Source organism: Sciurus vulgaris, assembly GCF_902686455.1.
Source record: "Sciurus vulgaris genome assembly, chromosome: 2".
Lineage (NCBI taxonomy): Eukaryota > Metazoa > Chordata > Mammalia > Rodentia > Sciuridae > Sciurus > Sciurus vulgaris.
The window spans coordinates 124,102,111-124,118,494 of record NC_136462.1 but is presented as its reverse complement, the minus strand read 5'-3'; the positions used below and the strand labels follow the sequence as shown (position 1 = coordinate 124,118,494).

Here is a 16,384-nt window from a genome sequence, read left to right as displayed (position 1 = left end):
GTCTTATCATTTTGCAGATGAGGAAACCAAGGCAGAGAGAGGTTCAGTAACTTTCCTAAGGTCACATACTATTAAGTAGCAGAGCTAAGATTTAAATCCAGTTCAGTTCCAAAGTCCAAACCCACCCCACTATGGTGCTTCTTGCTGTCCCTGTGTCTCCCACTGGAATGTCCTCCTCCCTTCCCATCTCTCCAACAGGTTGCCTATTCTTCAGGGTCCAGCTCCGCTGCGTCCTTCAAGAAGCCTCCTCCAGCTCTCCCAGTCCACAATGACCTCGCCCTTCTCGGAGCTTTTCTAGCAACCTTCTGCCCAACCATTAGTGATAAAACCCCTTAGCAGATGAGATATGGAAAGGAACTTCTTTAATCTGATAAAGAATATCTACAGCAAACATACTTAATGAGATAAAATGTTGAGAACTTTCCCTCTGAGATCAGAACTAAAACAAATATGACCTCTACCACTTTTTTCCCCTCAGTCCTAGGAATCAAACCCAGTGCCTTGTACATGTGAGCATGCACTCACCACTGAACTACACCCCCAGATTGACTATTGCCAATTCTGTTCAAAACTCTTCTGGAGAGAGGTGCTAACCTGTGCAATAAGGCTAGAAAAAATTCATAAGGATTGAAAGGAAGAAATACAACTGTTATTATATACAGGTGATATAATTGTGTCCATAGACAATTTAAAGGAAGACACTACTGAACTACTATGAACTCATCGAAGTCATTTGGTATGAGGCCAACATACAAAAAACAATTGCATTTCTATATACCTGCAACAATATCCCCTGTGAAATGGGCTATGGGATTCCCTCGTGGGTACTAGGAATATGACACACATTTGGACAACAGGATGGAAACATCTTTCCACGGAGGAATCCCCAACATTTCTTTCTCCACAGGATATTTCTTTGAAGTCTAATGTTTCACTTTAAATTTCATATTCGATTTGTGTGTTATTCTCTATCACATCCATGTTTGCATATAACACTACATAAGATTTATGCCTTGAATGTTCTGGAAAGTCTTGCCTTTTTTCCTCTTTCTCTCTTGGGGGAGGATACTGGAGATTAAACCCAAAAGTGCTTTACCACTGAGCTACAACTTCAGCCCCTTTTCATTTAAATTTTTTTTTTTTTTAATTTTGAACAAGATCTCCCTAAGTTGCTTAGGGTCTCACTAAGTTGCCTGGGCTGGTCTCAAACTTGCTATCATCCTGACTCCAGAATTCTGGGAGTGTTCACTATTGCACCCAGCCTTGTCTTATTTCTCTGAGATGTAAATCCAGCTCCACCATTTACTAGCTAGGTGACCTTGGGTAAGTCACTTAACCTCTCTGGATGTTCTCATTAAGGCAGGGTAGTAAGAGTCCCTGCAGGGGAGAGTAAATAGAGTAAAATGATGTCAGAAAATGTGTGTGGCATGTAGTTAAGGGCTCAACGCAGTTAGTGGGTATGAATAATGGGGAAGGTAAAATTCCTCCCATGCCTTACTGCCAGCCTCCAATGCCCACTTGCTAGATGCCAGGGGTGCTCACCTTTGAGGCGCCCAGTGATGTAGAGGAAGCCGTCACTGTCCAGGCGGCCAGTGTCACCTGTATGCAGCCAGCCTTCAGAGTCAATGGCCTCACATGTCTTGTCCTCCATGTTCAGGTAGCCCATGAAGATGGTGCGGCCCCACAGGCAGATCTCTCCAATGCCCTCAGTGTCCTCGTTTACCAGCTTCATTTTGCAGCCTGGCACCACCTTACCTGAGCTGAGATGGAGAGGTGGGGAGAGGGGTCCGAGGGAACCCTGGATGAGCCCTCATTAGGGAGCCCCAGGTCCCCAACCTCTCAGTCTTCACCGATGACCAGGTGTCCCCTGCCAGGGTTTTGGGTTTTAATGGGGGACCTGAAGCCGACAGGGCCAGCTAAAGGTTTTTCAGTGAATGAATGAATGAAAGTTAGTGGTAGGACTTGGAGCACTGTGCGGGCAGGGAGGGAGGAACTGGAGCACAGTAGATGACCTTCACACTACTCCCCAGCCCTGACTGCCTTCCCTGCCTACTGGAAGGCTGGCCCTGTCCCCTGGCTCCCACCTCAACTTGAGCCTGGCCATCGGCTCTTCTGGGACCCCCTCCAACAGAACCCATTCTACTGGAGGCAATGGGGGAAGGAAATTCCTGCATCATGAGAAGCCTGTTCAGGGACTGCCTGAGCTGTTAAGGCTGTTTTCAGCCATGGATCCACATGCCATGGTGGCAAAGACCCCACTGCACCAAGGAGGACAAGCAAGGGGCCTGGCCCAGGATGATAATGTTGGCACTGGGGGGCCCCAGCCCAGGGCCCAGGTCTCCAGTGGGGAAAGAGGAGCCAGTCCTCAGGGCACTAAGTAGACAGGCATGCAGGGGTTTCAGCAGGGACACAAGGGCATGTGTACATGTCGAGGCTTGGGACCTTACCTATACAGCCGGTAGTTGTAGGGGCTGGACATGAAGTGGGGGCCTGTGGTCTCACTGAGGCCATAACCTGCATACAAGCGAATGTTGAGGCCCAGGAAGAAGCGCTGTGTCTCTGCAGTCATGGGGGCAGCCCCGTAGAAGTTCTTCTGACACTTGGCAAAGCCCAATGCCTGACGGACCTTAGCTAGCACCAGGTAATCTGCCAGTCTGGTTGTGAAGGGCTTCAGGTCACTGGTAGGAGAGGGAGAATGGGGTCCATGGAAGAAAGGAAACACACTGGTGAAATGGTGTGTATTCCATGTGTATATACCAGCACAGCCATTCTGGTTGTCTATTCTAATTGGTCGATGCCAATGCTGAACCTTTTGTTAAATATTTTGAATATTGGTCCTGCCATATTCATTATGCAAATGAAGATGCACATGCATATGGTTGTGTGCAAATAGGCCTTGAGCCAGGAAGTCAGGCAGATTCAACTGTATACAGATACACAGGCAACAACTCAGAGGCATGCAAATTTGCAACCCAATACACACATGCAGAGACTTGAAGTCTATATCCACAGACACACAGGTACCACATGACTATGATCCCACAAATATTTGTAATGCATATTCACTTCATGTATGTAAATGAAGTTGAAGATGCATAGATGTGTCCATAGTTCTCATAAAACATGATACTGTTTCATAGACATGCTGCTAATAGAAACTATTGCTAAATTGAAACTTCACTAGCTTTATATCATTATAAATACATGATAGTATTTTGTGAGAATTTAAAAAGCAACCAGAAAGGGTGGGGATGCCAGACATGGTGCACGCCTGTAATTCCAGAGATTTGGGAGTCAGGATTGCAAGTTTGAGGCCAGCCTGGACAATTTAGCAAGACCCTGTCTCAAAAAATAAAAAGGGCTGAGTGCAGTGGTGCACACTTATAATCCCAGAGATTGAAGCAGGAGGATCGCAAGCTCAAAGCCAGACTCAGTAACTTAGTGAGGTCTTGAGCAACTTAGTGAGACCCTGTCTCAAAGGACAAAAAAAAAAAAAAAAAAAAGCTGGGGATGTGACTCAGTGGTAGAGCACCCCTGTGTTCAATTCCTTGTAACACACACACACACACACACACACACACACACACGGGTTAGGGATTGAGGAGAGGTCTGAGTGGTCATGTGGGATGCTGAATGTTGAGAATACTGGAAAGGATGAACTCTCATCACAGTGGGGTCTTCTGCCCTCATCTACTGAGGTCAGGAGACTTCAGCAGACTAGTAGGGCTGCTGCCAGGAAGGTGAACTTCTCTTCAGAGAAGACAGTCTTCCCAGTCAAAACTCAAAGGTGCCAACTGTCCCATTAGGGCTGCAACGAGTAAAGGAGTACAAGTCCCATTTGTTGATGTGGCCTCTACACAGGGGTCCTCAGAACTTACAGGACCCCGGGCCTGGGACAAGCCTATTGAAGCTTTGGTGTGTATTGGGTTGTGAGCCAGCCTTGCTGCCTCCTCTGGCCTCCTGTCCCCTGGCCCTCTGTACCTGCTAGGGCAGGTGAGGTTCTGCTCCAAGGTCACCGACATGGCCCACAGCAGCATCTTACGACGGATGAAGCCAGACTGAGCTGCCACCTCCTGGATCCGCTCCATGATCTTCTCCCACACGCGTGGCACACCCATGTGGGAGGTGGGCTCCACTTCCCGCAGTGTGTTCACCAGGCTTCCCTATTCACCAATCGGGAGAGTCAGCCCTCTTGTTCAGGGCCAGCTGGGTCCAGGAGTCCCTGCACCTGATCAGGTGTGTACAGGTCACACAGCATGGCTGCTGCACACAGATGCATGCACAGGTGAGCACAGCCCACCCAGCCTGCAGCATGGGCTGTTGGCTGTGGCTCAACAGTTGTCCCCTCACACTCCACTAATAGAAACTTGGTGTCATTTGGGTACCAGATAGCCAGATGCTTCAGAAGTATCTTTGTCCCTTCCTGCCCCCAAGGGTGGCTCTTCCTTTATCTAACTCAAACCTGATAACCTCATTCCTCTAAGAAGCCTAATGCTTTAGGAATGGACATGTTCCTAATGGACACGTGGCATTGTGTGGGTCACCGAGATGCTGGGTCAGGGAAGCTGCTGGGGGCTTCTGGGAAACTTCCCTCACAGTTAAAATAGGATCCAGGACTGGGATTGTAGCTCAGTGGTAGAGTCCTTGCCTCGCACGTGTGCACTGGGATCGATCCTCAGCACCACACAAATAAGATAAAGGAATTGCATTCATCTACAACTAAAATAATTTTTTTAAATAAAATAAAATAAGGATTCAAAGAATAGGTGTAGATTACGCAGCTGGGATACAGGAAGGGACTGTGGCCACCTGTGATCATCTTATGATCCTCCTGTGAGGAGGTCTCCTTGATAGTGCTGTAGACCCTGCAAACCACTCTAACTCAACTTACTACAATGCCATCAGTTTGCCTATTTGTTTGGTCATTTGAGTCAGGCTATGCAACCTGCAGCTGGGAGAATTCTGCCTGATAAATGCACAATTAACTAGCGAACCCACAAATGTACATGCAGGGACACAGACAGGAGTATGCATTGGGCATGCTCTTGCTCACATGCTGGACACCCACATGGCAGAGAGGTGGACTGACCTTCAGGGCATCAGGCTCAGCAAAGCAGACCTGCGCCCCCCACTGGATGCCTGTCCACAAGTCATAGATCTGGGCGGCAATGTGGCTGAGGGGCAGGTAGCTGACCACCACCTCCTGTTGGACTTCTGCTGGCTGGATGTCGCCAGCCTGGCTGCCAAACCGGGCTGTCCATGTGATCTGGAGGGTAGGCAGATGGGCCCCAGCAGTGTTCACAGCCAGCTCTGGCAGTGCTCACAACTGTGGCCATCCTAGGAGCTTGGAGCTACTTCTTTAGGGACCCCCCAGAGTGGATACTCTTCCAGGTAATTCTGTAGTTCCTGGAAACACACCTTCAGGGATAGGCTTCCCCTCACCCTTTTCCCTTCCCCTTTTTTTGTGTCCAGTTTGTGGGCTGTCTTACTTATCCCAGCTCCCTGAGAAGTTGTTGGGACAGACCCACCCCAGCCCACCCCACCCGTCTTGCCATCTGTCCTACATTGTCCTGACTCAGCATCACGCCTTTGGGGTTCCCAGTGGTGCCCGACGTGTACACTAGTACACAGCACTGATTGGGCTGCTGGGCATCAATGATGGAGTCCAGGGTCTCCTCCGGCACCTCACGCCCCAGCTCCATGAATTCTTCCATCTGTGGCCAGGTGGGGGACAGCAATCAGTCCAGGTCAGCTGGGCAGGCCCAGACAGCCCCACCTGTCACCCAGGGGTATACACACTACCCTACCGTATACACATTGGTCATCTTCTTTGGAAGAGTTTCTCCGTATATCACTACTGCCTTCAGATGGGGCAAATTTTTCCAGATCTGCATTGACAGGGAAAGCAAACCAGGTTTCAGCAATAAAAATGTTACTTTCTGAAAAGAAACCCCAACCTCCCACCAGCATCAGTCTGCTTGGCAGGCATTGTGTGGCAAAGGTCTCTGGGTTCTCCATCTCTGATCTTTGACTTCAGCAGAACAATTGCCACCCTTTGTCCATAGATTCACATCGTGGGAACTTGGGAATAGTGACAGTGGGGATAGGCAGGGGGCAGGGGAAACCACCAAATGATACAGGACCTGGAAGAACACAGTGATCCAACTGCACAAGAGAGCACTAGGTAATTGTATGTCAGAACAGGCCACAGGGACAGGATAGTGCTAAATTCTGGTGTAGAGTGGGTTTTGGGAAATATTACTGAAAAAGAGAATGTGTACAATAAGCATGTAGCATGCTACCTTTGTGTAAGAAAGGAACACAAAGTGAACATAATGAATGTATGTAAATGTATGCAAATACCTATTTGCTTATATTGTCAAAAGGAACTCTGGAAGGTTAAATCCAAAACTACTTGACTATCTATGAGAAGAGGAAAAAAACAGGGGTAAGGAGCGGGGGAGCAAGAATTCTTTGAGTGTCTCTTATAAAATTTTGATTTTCTAATCATGTAAATATTATAATCATTTGAAAAATATGTAAAAGACGGAAAGGATGATTCTCCAAGAGTTAAAAACAATCTGAAAGAAATGAAGTCTATAGACCAAGTTTGACATACGCATGCACACACATGAGTAAACACACACAGACACACACAGAATTACATCAAGGGATTTTAAAACAGTGCACTTTTGGTCTTCTTGAGTCTTTGACTGAAGATCCACCTGCACAGATATAAGGGGGAAATAGGCTGGAAAAAGATGAGGACTCAGCTGGAAGGCAAAAAAGGACACACCTATGTATTCTTCATGCTTCCATCAACCAGCCACATGGGACCTCCTGGGTAAGCAGAGACCCAGAAGGATCATGTCTACTATGTGGGGCTAAATTAACCTTGGTAAAGGCTATCTACACCAGTACTATAGAGCTTCAAAATGAAGTATAGAGCCAGACGCAGTGGCACATGCCTATAATCCCAGCGGCTTAGGAGGCTGAGGCAGGAGGATCATGAGTTCAAAGCCAGCCTCAGAAACTTAGCAAGGCACTTAGCAACTCAGTGAGACCCTGTCTCAAAATAAAAACGTAAAAAGGACTTGGGATGTGGCTCAGTGGTTAAGTGCCCCTGAGTTCAAACCCTGGTACAAATAAAATAAAATATAAAATAAAATAAAATAAAATAAAATAAAATAGAAGTTTAGAGAAGAAAAAATTATTTGTAGGACAATATCAAGACATCTAACATACATGTAATTGGGATCCCCCAAAATATTTTTTAAAATGAAAAAAAGCCTGAGAAATTTTCCAGGTTGGATTAAAACAATAAATCTACCAATTCTAGAATCACAATGAATCTCAAGCAAAATAAACACAGAGAAAATCCACTCAAAACACAACACAACCAAACTGCTGAAAACCAGTGTTTTAAAAAGCAGCCAGAGAAACAGGCACATTCTGTGGAGAGGAACAAAGATAGGAACCACAGGCTTCATACCAGAAACCATGCAAATGGGAATGAGATCGTTAAAATGCTGCAGGAACAGAGGAAACCTTGTCAACCCAGAATTCTAAACCAGATGAAATTATTTCTTCTTAAATGAAGGCAAAAATAAACACTTTTTCAAACAAAGAGAAACTGAGGATATGTGCTACCATCCAGCCTGGAATGGAGGCTCTTAAGTCAAGAGGAAGACAATACCCAATGAAACTTGGATCTACACAAGGAATGCAGTGTCTAAAAATGGCAAGAATGAGGGTAAACATGAAAGACCCTCTTCTCTTCTTTTAAAATTTCTTTGCAAGATATTCAACTGTTTAAAGCAAAAATACTACCAATGTGTTGGGGTTTACAAGCTATGTAGAAGTAACATGGACGACACCAAGGATGGCTGGTGGAAGTGCTACGGTCCTCCGGGTCAGAGGGAATCATGTCCAGGACTCCCTGGTATTGGAGGATACCAAAAGCTGAGGATGCTCGAGCCCCTTACATAAAATGGCATGATATTTGCATGTAACTTTTGCACATCCTCTCACATATTTTAAATAATCTCTGATTTATAATGCCTAATAAAATGTAAATGCTATGTAAATAGTTATCGTATTGTCTAGGGAATACTAACAAGGGGAAAAGTTTGTCCACGTTCAGTACAAATGCATTTTCCCCTGAATTTTTTCCATCTGAGGATGGTTGAATGGCAGATATAGATGACCAAGTGCATGTGTTGTGAGTTCCATGTTACATGTGAAGCGATGTGACACTGAAGAGTATACCGTGATGGGGGTCAGGGATGTAGCACAGTGATTGAGTGCATGCTTAACATGTGTGAGACCTGGGGTTCAATCTCTAGCAACCTTCCTATCCTAAAAAAAAAAGTATACTGTGATAAATTAAGATGAATATTTTCTTGGGAGATTGAGGCAGGAGGATCACAAGTTTGAGGCCATCCTAAGCAACTTAGTGAGACCCTCTCTCAAAAGAAAAAATAAAAAGGTTGGGGGTACATCAGTGGTAGAGCACCCTAGATTCAATCCCCAGTATTGCAAAAAGGAAAAAAAAAAAAAAAAAAAAAAAAAAAAAAAGCATGTCGTAAGGTCTATAAGCCAATGGAGATAAAACGGAATACTAAAACAAAACAAAAACTCAAATATTTCCTATCTTTCCAAAATAGGAAAAAGGAGAAAAGGAAAAAGCACAGGACTGGGATGTTGTAGCTCAGTGGCAGAGAGTTTGCTTGGCATGTACAAGGCCCTGGGAAAAAAAAAAAAAAAGGAAAGAAAGAAGAATAAATGGGAGACAGAGGAAATAACCTAGTTATATGCTGCCTACAAGACAGCTAGGTTAAAAATAAAAGAAATATAGAAATGTATCCATGCAAACATTGATCATAAGAAATCTGGAATGTCTGTGTTATTTGAGGCAAAGTAGCTTTGGAACCAGAAGTTATGGAGAGGGAAGGGTTAATTCATCAAGGACATAACAAATCTAAATATGTGTATAATAGAGTTCCAAAATATGTGAGGTGAGCACTGATATAAATAAATGGAAAAATAGATAAATCCAAAATAACAATAGGAGATTTCAACACTTCCTCTCTCAGTATTTGTTTTTGTGTGTGTTTGTTGCGAAGATTGAACCCAGCGCCTCACACATGCTGAGCAGTCTCTCTACCACTGAGCTATACCTCCATCCACTTTCTCAGTATTTGATGGAACAAGCAGGTGAAAAATCCATAGGTATGTATAAGACTTGAATAACATTATAAGCCACCAACCAGCTCGACATAATTAAAACTTATAGAATACCCTACCAAATAACTGCAGAATCCATATTCTTTCCAGTCCTCATGGAATGATCGCCAAAATCGACCATTATTCTTTCTACCACAATTGCTCTGTGCAAACAATGTTTCAGATGCCAAAGAGCCTCAGGTGAGGGCAAGTTCTTCCTTTGAAGAAGAATTCTGGCTGGTGCATTAGCAAATCAAATCAACATGAAAATCAACATGAAATACTAATTCAGCCAAAGAGAACCAATGGATGCTAAAAGGGAAAGGTTGCTGGGGAATGTCACAATGAAAGAGCAGGTGGTCACCACCTGGGTCTAGATGTCGCTCAGCGTCACTGAGGGTAGTAGCACCTGACATCTGTGCTGCTTGAGGCTGTGCTTTATGAAGTACCCAGTGCCACCTGTGGGGTGTCCTTGCCATAAAATTCTCATCTGAAACACATCTAGCCCTTAGGAACTATAGAGTTTCCAGGAGCAAGTTAAAGGACAGCAAGAGGAAGTAGTAAGACACATCCAGAACGTGAGGCCTTGTGCAGGACAGCTGACCTGGTTTCTGCAGTATGTCTATGGTGGAAGTTCTCACCCCCAGTGTGCTTCAGAACCCCAGAAGGGCCAGCTACACACAGTAGTCCTAGAATAGCTTTTATAGCGCAATAGGGGTGAAATGGAATTTGTTTGATTTTGTCTCATGAAGGAATAATGGGTGAACTATTACTAGGGCTGTAATAATAAATGGTAAAATGAAGGAATGTGAAGAATTATGTTAGAATTCTTTATCTACAATATATCCAACTCAGATTCATTCTAAACTAGTTCCAATGTGATAGCAAAGAGATTAGTAATTATGGTTCCCAAGAAGGAGCCTCACTCTCATGGTAGTATGTAGACTATGAATTCTGTTGCTATTACTGTGAATAAAAGAAAAATTCTGATATGTCATATTGGTTTTTTTTTTTTTTCTTTTAGTGCTGGGGATTAAAAGTCCTTTTTTTTTTATTTTGAGACAGGGTCTACATTTTTTTTTTTTTTTTTTTTGAGACAGGGTCTACACTAAGTTGGTGAGGCTTAGTGTAGTTAGTGTAGTTGCTCAAACTTGCAACCCTCCTGCCTCAGCCTCCCAAGTTGCTGGGATGATGGGTGTATGTCCCTGCACTCACTGATATTTCATGTTTTGGAATAGGAATAAAAACCATAGTAAAGGCTTCATCCTACATGTAGGAATAAACAGATAAAGAATATGGAAGCTCACACGTGCCAGGCAAGTGCTCTACCACTGAGCCATAACCCCAGCCCACTGTTGCATGTATTTTACTTCAATAAAAAATCGGGGGAAAAGATATTGTATGTAGTAGATGATATGAAGGAATTATTTCACTTGTGTTAGATGAGGTATTTAGAATAATTATTTGAGAACTATTTCACTTTTTCTTTTTTTAGAAGTACTTGTTGAAGGATTCAGGGAATGAAATGACATGAGATCAGAAATTGGCTTTAAAATACTGCAGCAAAAAGGTGAGTGGAAAAAGCAAATGTAAAGCATTGATGATCCTTTTTTTTTTTGATGCTGGGGATCAAACCCAGGGTTTCATACATGCCAGGAAAATGCTTTACCACTGAGCCACATCCCTAGCCCACACTGATAATTATGAAATCTGATGATGGTGTGTATGTGTGTGTGTGTGTTGGGGGGATTGGTTCTCTCTAGTTTTGTTTGTTTGAAAACTTTCATAATACAAATTTTATTAATGACCTAAGGCCATCTTCTAACTCTGGGCCTTTGGTTTCTTCAGCTGCAAAACTGGGGTAGAAGGTAGCATTTGGATTTGATCAACAACCTCCTTATGCAAGTGGGTTTCACCCCTGAGGGGTGTGGCAAAATCTACTGGGGGCCTTTTTTTTTTTTTTTTTTAATTCATTGTACACATATGGGGTACAACTTTTCATTTCTCTGGTTATACATGGAGTAGAGTCACACTGTTTTTGTTAAGCTCCCAGATTCTGATATGGATGGGAGCATAAAGGAACGTGTGGCCTTTGGAGAAGGCTGAGGAGAGGGCTCACCACTGGGTATGTGGCAGCTCAGGCACCTACTGTCTTGGCTACCAGGCAGATCTTAGACCCACAAGACCTCAGGCTGAATCTGGCCGGAAGGGCATAGTCAGCCCCTGGAGGCGGCTAGGAAGAGATCAACTCAGGAACTGGCTCATAACCCCAGAACCCTGTTCCTGAGGCTTGGGAACCTGAGGAAGTCTGGGCCACATTAAGTCCCAGGATGCCTGCATGGCCAGTACTGGAGCGACCTTGCTGACCACTGCCAAGAGCCTGGGGGGAAGAGTGAGGGGAGGGTTTGAGAACATCTTAGCTCTGCTGTGTCTCCTAGGGATTCACTGGGGGTCACACAATGGACACTCACCTGTCCTTTCCCTGTCTTAAGGAGGTATCCAGGTCAGACAGAAGGGAGATGTTTGGAACAAGAGATCCCAAAAACACAGGGTCCAAAAGAAATAGAGACAAAAAAGGACCCCCTAAAGAGGCAGGACCATTCTCCCCATTTGTGAAGGGAGCCATTTGTTAAAATTTTATAGTAAAATAAAAGTAGGTTCAAAGTGCCTGTGAAATAGAGGGTTTTCAAAATAATCCTTAAATGGCATAGAAGAGGGTACACTCAACGTGGCTTAGAGCAAACCCCGGAAGAGGTCCAGAACCTGAGCACAGGACCAGCCAACTGCAAGATGCAAATGTTCCAACCTCTTTGAGACTTTCAAAGATGGTGAGAGCAAAGCACTAAACCGAGCTCTAAGTCCTGCACCACTGTGTGGGACATGCCCCCATGAAGCCAACCCTGCTTTTGAAGGAACTGCCCCTTAAGTTGCTAACTCATGTCCCTGCCAGACTCTGGTTGGGGTGGGGTCTCCCTCAGTTTCGTGCCCATAGTGCTTTGGGCTCTAGGGCTGTAAGGAGCTGGCCCAAACTTTGCAATTTCTTCTAGTACCTTCCCAAAGAGGAGCAGGTGTGCTGTGCCTCAGCTTCTATGTTAGGGTACTCAGAGTATGTCCTGAGGTCTTCCCAGGCTTCTTATTTTTCTGTAAGCTAGAGGATCTTAGCCTGGGCTGCTCAAAGCCTAAACTGAGGTGGCTAATTTAAACCTCACTCACCGTAAGAATGTCCTGTAAGAGATCCTGTCCCGAAGGTCTGGACCACAGCCTGGGCCCACCCCAGGAAGGAATGACTGATCCCAGACTTGAGGAGACTTCCCACTAAGGATGAGGGAAGGCACCCACCCTGTCCTCTCCAGGAATCCAGGTTCTATGGTCCTGGAAGGTTAGAGACCACTTGACCTTCAAGTACAGATGGGTAGGCTGAGGCCCAGGTGATGTCTTCAGAATCAGAGCCAAGCCAATAAATCAATCTGAGCTCTCCTCTGGAATACAGAGAGACCTAGAGGGTCTCACAGGCTTCTGGGTGAAGCTGGGGCACAGAGGTGTCACCACTGCAGCCAAGAATGGAGGATGTGGGAGAGAATCAGTTACTGGACAGCTTTCAGTGAATTAGGGGGTATTGGCAATGCTCCAGAAAAGATTCAGCGGGTATTTGAGCTCTTGCTATGGCCCATCATTGGAAGACACCGGGGTGCTTGCTCTGACTTGGCTTTACCCACCCCTGTGGCAGCCCTCATCCCATTCCCACTTAGACCCCATGGTTCAAGCTGTCAGAGCCCAGAGCTGCCCATATGCACACATCCCTTCTACCAGCAGAGGGCCCCAGCGCCCACCACTCTTGTTCCGCTTCTAGGGAGACCCTGTCCTGAAGGGCAGCTATGGGAGGCAGTGGGCTGACCAAGAGTCCTAGTCTAAGACCTGACCAGTCATTTCCTAAGTGACCTAGTCTCTTTAGCTTTTGAGCCTCAATTTCCTGACTATCAAATGGGTAGTTAACTATTGCCCTGCCTTGCTCCACGTATGGGTACAGGTTGTAGGAGGTTGGAGTCGATTTTGAGGATCAGGGGAAACTCTAGATAGGGTGGGGGAGAGCATCCTTTGTATGCTGGAGTAGAGGTCCGTGAGAAAGCCAACCTCTGACCCCATGCCCACCTCCCCTTTCCCCCAAACCTTCAGGATCTTCTCCAGCTGCTTCTGTGTGTCAACCACAATGATGTTGGCGCGGCAGTCATGGGCGATATATTGGCAGGCCTCAGGGGAGCTGGTCGTGTAGATGCCGGTGACAATGCCACTGAAGGAGACCCGGAAGGATTCATATCTGGGCAGGTGTAAAGGGGGCACCCCCTTGCTGCCACCCCCCATGTGTGTAGCCCTGGTCCTAGAGAGCTCCCATAGCCAGAGCCAGAGCAGCCAGGGCTCCCATGTCATCTCAGGGCAGCTGCCCCTGGCAGAGAGGGGACAAGGGGCAGGCCCCAGGGAAAGAAGGGATGTTGGGAGTGGGGGACCTCTTCAAAGAGAAAGTGACCCTCTTTCTACTTTCTGCCTACCACCAACCCACTGGAGACTCCACCCCTGCCCAGTCACTTACCCTGCAAATACCGTGCCCACTGCAGAGAAGAACCACTCTGGGGAGTTGAAGCCGAGGACGGCCACGCTGTGGGCTCGCTCCAGGCCAAGCTCCAGGTCAAAGGCAGATGGTGTAGGTCAGCCAGGTAGGGAAGGGGACCTCTCCCTCCCCTGGTGCCCTGGGATCCTGCAGCCCATCTCAGGGCCTACCTAGTCACACAGTCCCCTGGGGGATCACTCAACAACCCTTGCTTCCCCCGCCCCAGGGCTTTCCTAGGGAATCCAGCTTCCCAGCCCCGCACACTAGGCTTCCCAGGGCTCTCGACTGTGATGTCAAATATAAAGCTTGGATGGAGCTCCTGGCACATGAGAAAGGCTCAGTAAATATGAAATCCTTATTAAAGTCTCCAGCCCAAGTATTCGCTCGACGAATGGGGGTGCTTTCAAAGTTATGATTTCTAAGGACCTCCTTTGGCAGGGAGTCAGGGAGGGAGCCTGTGAGAGCCCACACTGGAAGGCAGGTCTGGGGAGAGGAAAGGACATTCTTTGAGGGGCTCCTCACCTTCAGGAAGCCCTTGGCGACTTTACGGGCAATCAGGTAGTACTGAAAGTAGGAGATGTGCTCCCACTTGCCCTGGCGCTTGAAACCCAGAGCACTGAGGTCCCCATACTTGTCCAGGGCCTCATAGAACATCCGATGCACCGTGTAGGGGAGCTGTGGGCAGCAGGGGTCCATGCGCAAGCGGACCCGCCCGTCGGCCCTAGTCGTCCACAGTGCTTCTTCTGCAAGGAAGAGACCACAGCTTGGTCATGCCCTCTTGGGGTTGTCTCCAGAGGAACTGCTCCTGCCCTGGGAAGAGCTTCTGACCCTACTGGTGCTGGAGGAGGAGGTCAGACTCAGCCTTGAGGGATGAGGAAAACTTAGGGATGCAGTGAGGAAAAGGAGAGGGAGTAGCTAGAGGAGAACTGGGGGCCCCAGGATGCTGAACTTCCACACCTTCCATCCCCGTTGGAGTTTGCCTCCCAAGATTGGGTGGCTGGCAGTGGAGTTGCACTGCCTCAGAAGAGTAGAATGTCAGAGCTCCAGTGTTTTTGTTGTTGTTGTTGTTTTCCTTCTGGGTATGGGCGGGGACAGACCCAGTAGGACAGAAGGTCAAAGTATCAAGGAGTGAGAGCATCTCAAGGACCTTGCAGGTGGTGGGCTGGAAACCAAGTGGTCCTGTTCCCTAGCATGTAAAGTCTTCAGCACTGGGAAATAACACCAGCAGCCTGCTCATTCTGCCCCTCTTACCCAGGCTTCACAGGATGGGTTTGGACAACCCTCATTCACAGATGGGCAGCTGCAGCTAGGACAGGCCAGGCACTTTCCCAAGGTCACACACCAATGAGTGGCAGAGTCAGGACTTGAACTCAGGTGTGCCTGATGTCTCAGCCCATACTTGGGACACTTTCTGAGGCGCCGTCCAGCCTTTGTGGGACGGATGACTTTCTTACTCTGTATGGCAGATGGGGACACAGACTGATAGTTTAGTATGTAAAATTTCAGGTCAACACCTCACCCCTGAGTCTGTTTCCTCAGGAGAAAGGTAAAGATTCCATTCTCTGGGTGGATGTGATAGTTGAAAAACTGGTGTATATCAAAGAGTCTTGGTATATAATTGGGCTCAGTAAGTGCACTTTCCTTCTTCCTCCTTTTCCAACTTCTTTCGATTGTTTGCAAAGGAAGGTTGGATGAGTCATCTGGACCCTTTGGGTCTCCTTTCCCTGGGGCAAAGATGGTCCTCCCAGAAGATGACCATGGGGGCAGGAGGGGCAGGGTTGGCCAGGACAAAAGGGATTGCACTGCCTCCTGCTGGCCAGACTCCCATCAGTTGTCCTCTTTGGAGGTGGCACCAACAGGGTGCCCTGTCACTTGTCCTTAACCAAGTTAGACAGAGGACTAGGTGCCTGCTTCCCTCTTCTTCGACACTCTCAGGTTGCATGCAGACTCTGAGGTTGGCAGAAATAGGTAAAATCTGGGGGCAGAGGTAGGATAGGCCATTCCTTTTCATCTGGAGGGCCAAGTGTGGGGGACAATGGAACATATCCAGACCCAATCAAGAGAAGGGAATATGCCTACAGCTATAATTCCAGCTACTCAGGAAGTGGAAGCAGGAAGATCACAGGTCTGAGGCCAGTCTCAGCAGCTAACCCAGGCCCTATCTCAATAAAAAATAAAAAGTGCTGGGGATGTAGCTCAGTGATAGAGCATCCCTGGGTTCAACAATCTCCAGAATGAGAGAGTGAAAGAGAGAGAGAGAGTGAAAGAGAGAGAGAGAGAGAGAGAGAGAGAGAGAGAGAGAGAGAGAGAGAAGAGGGATATATGAGTCAGGAATGTTACACTCTATTAGAAATGCAGATTGGGGAGGGCACCAGAAAGGTCACTCATCAACAAACCTGTATTAGTAGAAGAGATACCCCCCATCCCCTCACCCCACTTGTTTCGAACTGAGTTCCCTGGGCTGGCAATGCCCTTGGGTGAAGGCTGAGCCAAGGGCTGCTGATCCCCCTCTAATCCCTCCTCAGACTTTCCCAAATTATTTTTCCACATCCTGCA

The 16,384-nt window shown here is 46.8% G+C and overlaps 1 protein-coding gene across 8 annotated transcripts in view; it reads right to left on the bottom strand.

The window, feature by feature from the left end:
* ACSBG1 (acyl-CoA synthetase bubblegum family member 1) overlaps positions 1 to 16,384 on the bottom strand; it is a 57,184-nt gene that overhangs the window by 3,763 nt on the left and 37,037 nt on the right. For 5 of the 8 annotated variants that reach the window (XM_079129373.1, XM_079129378.1, XM_079129375.1 and 2 more), the window contains 9 exons: positions 14,351 to 14,571; positions 13,811 to 13,899; positions 13,375 to 13,513; positions 5,808 to 5,888; positions 5,565 to 5,714; positions 5,090 to 5,266; positions 3,982 to 4,163; positions 2,448 to 2,678; positions 1,543 to 1,760 (listed from right to left, as the gene is read on the bottom strand). In XM_079129373.1, coding sequence (XP_078985499.1) covers positions 1,543 to 1,760; positions 2,448 to 2,678; positions 3,982 to 4,163; positions 5,090 to 5,266; positions 5,565 to 5,714; positions 5,808 to 5,888; positions 13,375 to 13,513; positions 13,811 to 13,899; positions 14,351 to 14,571 — 1,488 coding nt within the window. The remainder of the gene's footprint in view (positions 1 to 1,542; positions 1,761 to 2,447; positions 2,679 to 3,981; positions 4,164 to 5,089; positions 5,267 to 5,564; positions 5,715 to 5,807; positions 5,889 to 13,374; positions 13,514 to 13,810; positions 13,900 to 14,350; positions 14,572 to 16,384) is intronic. The other 3 variants (XM_079129374.1, XM_079129379.1, XM_079129377.1) reach the window with 1 other exon arrangement.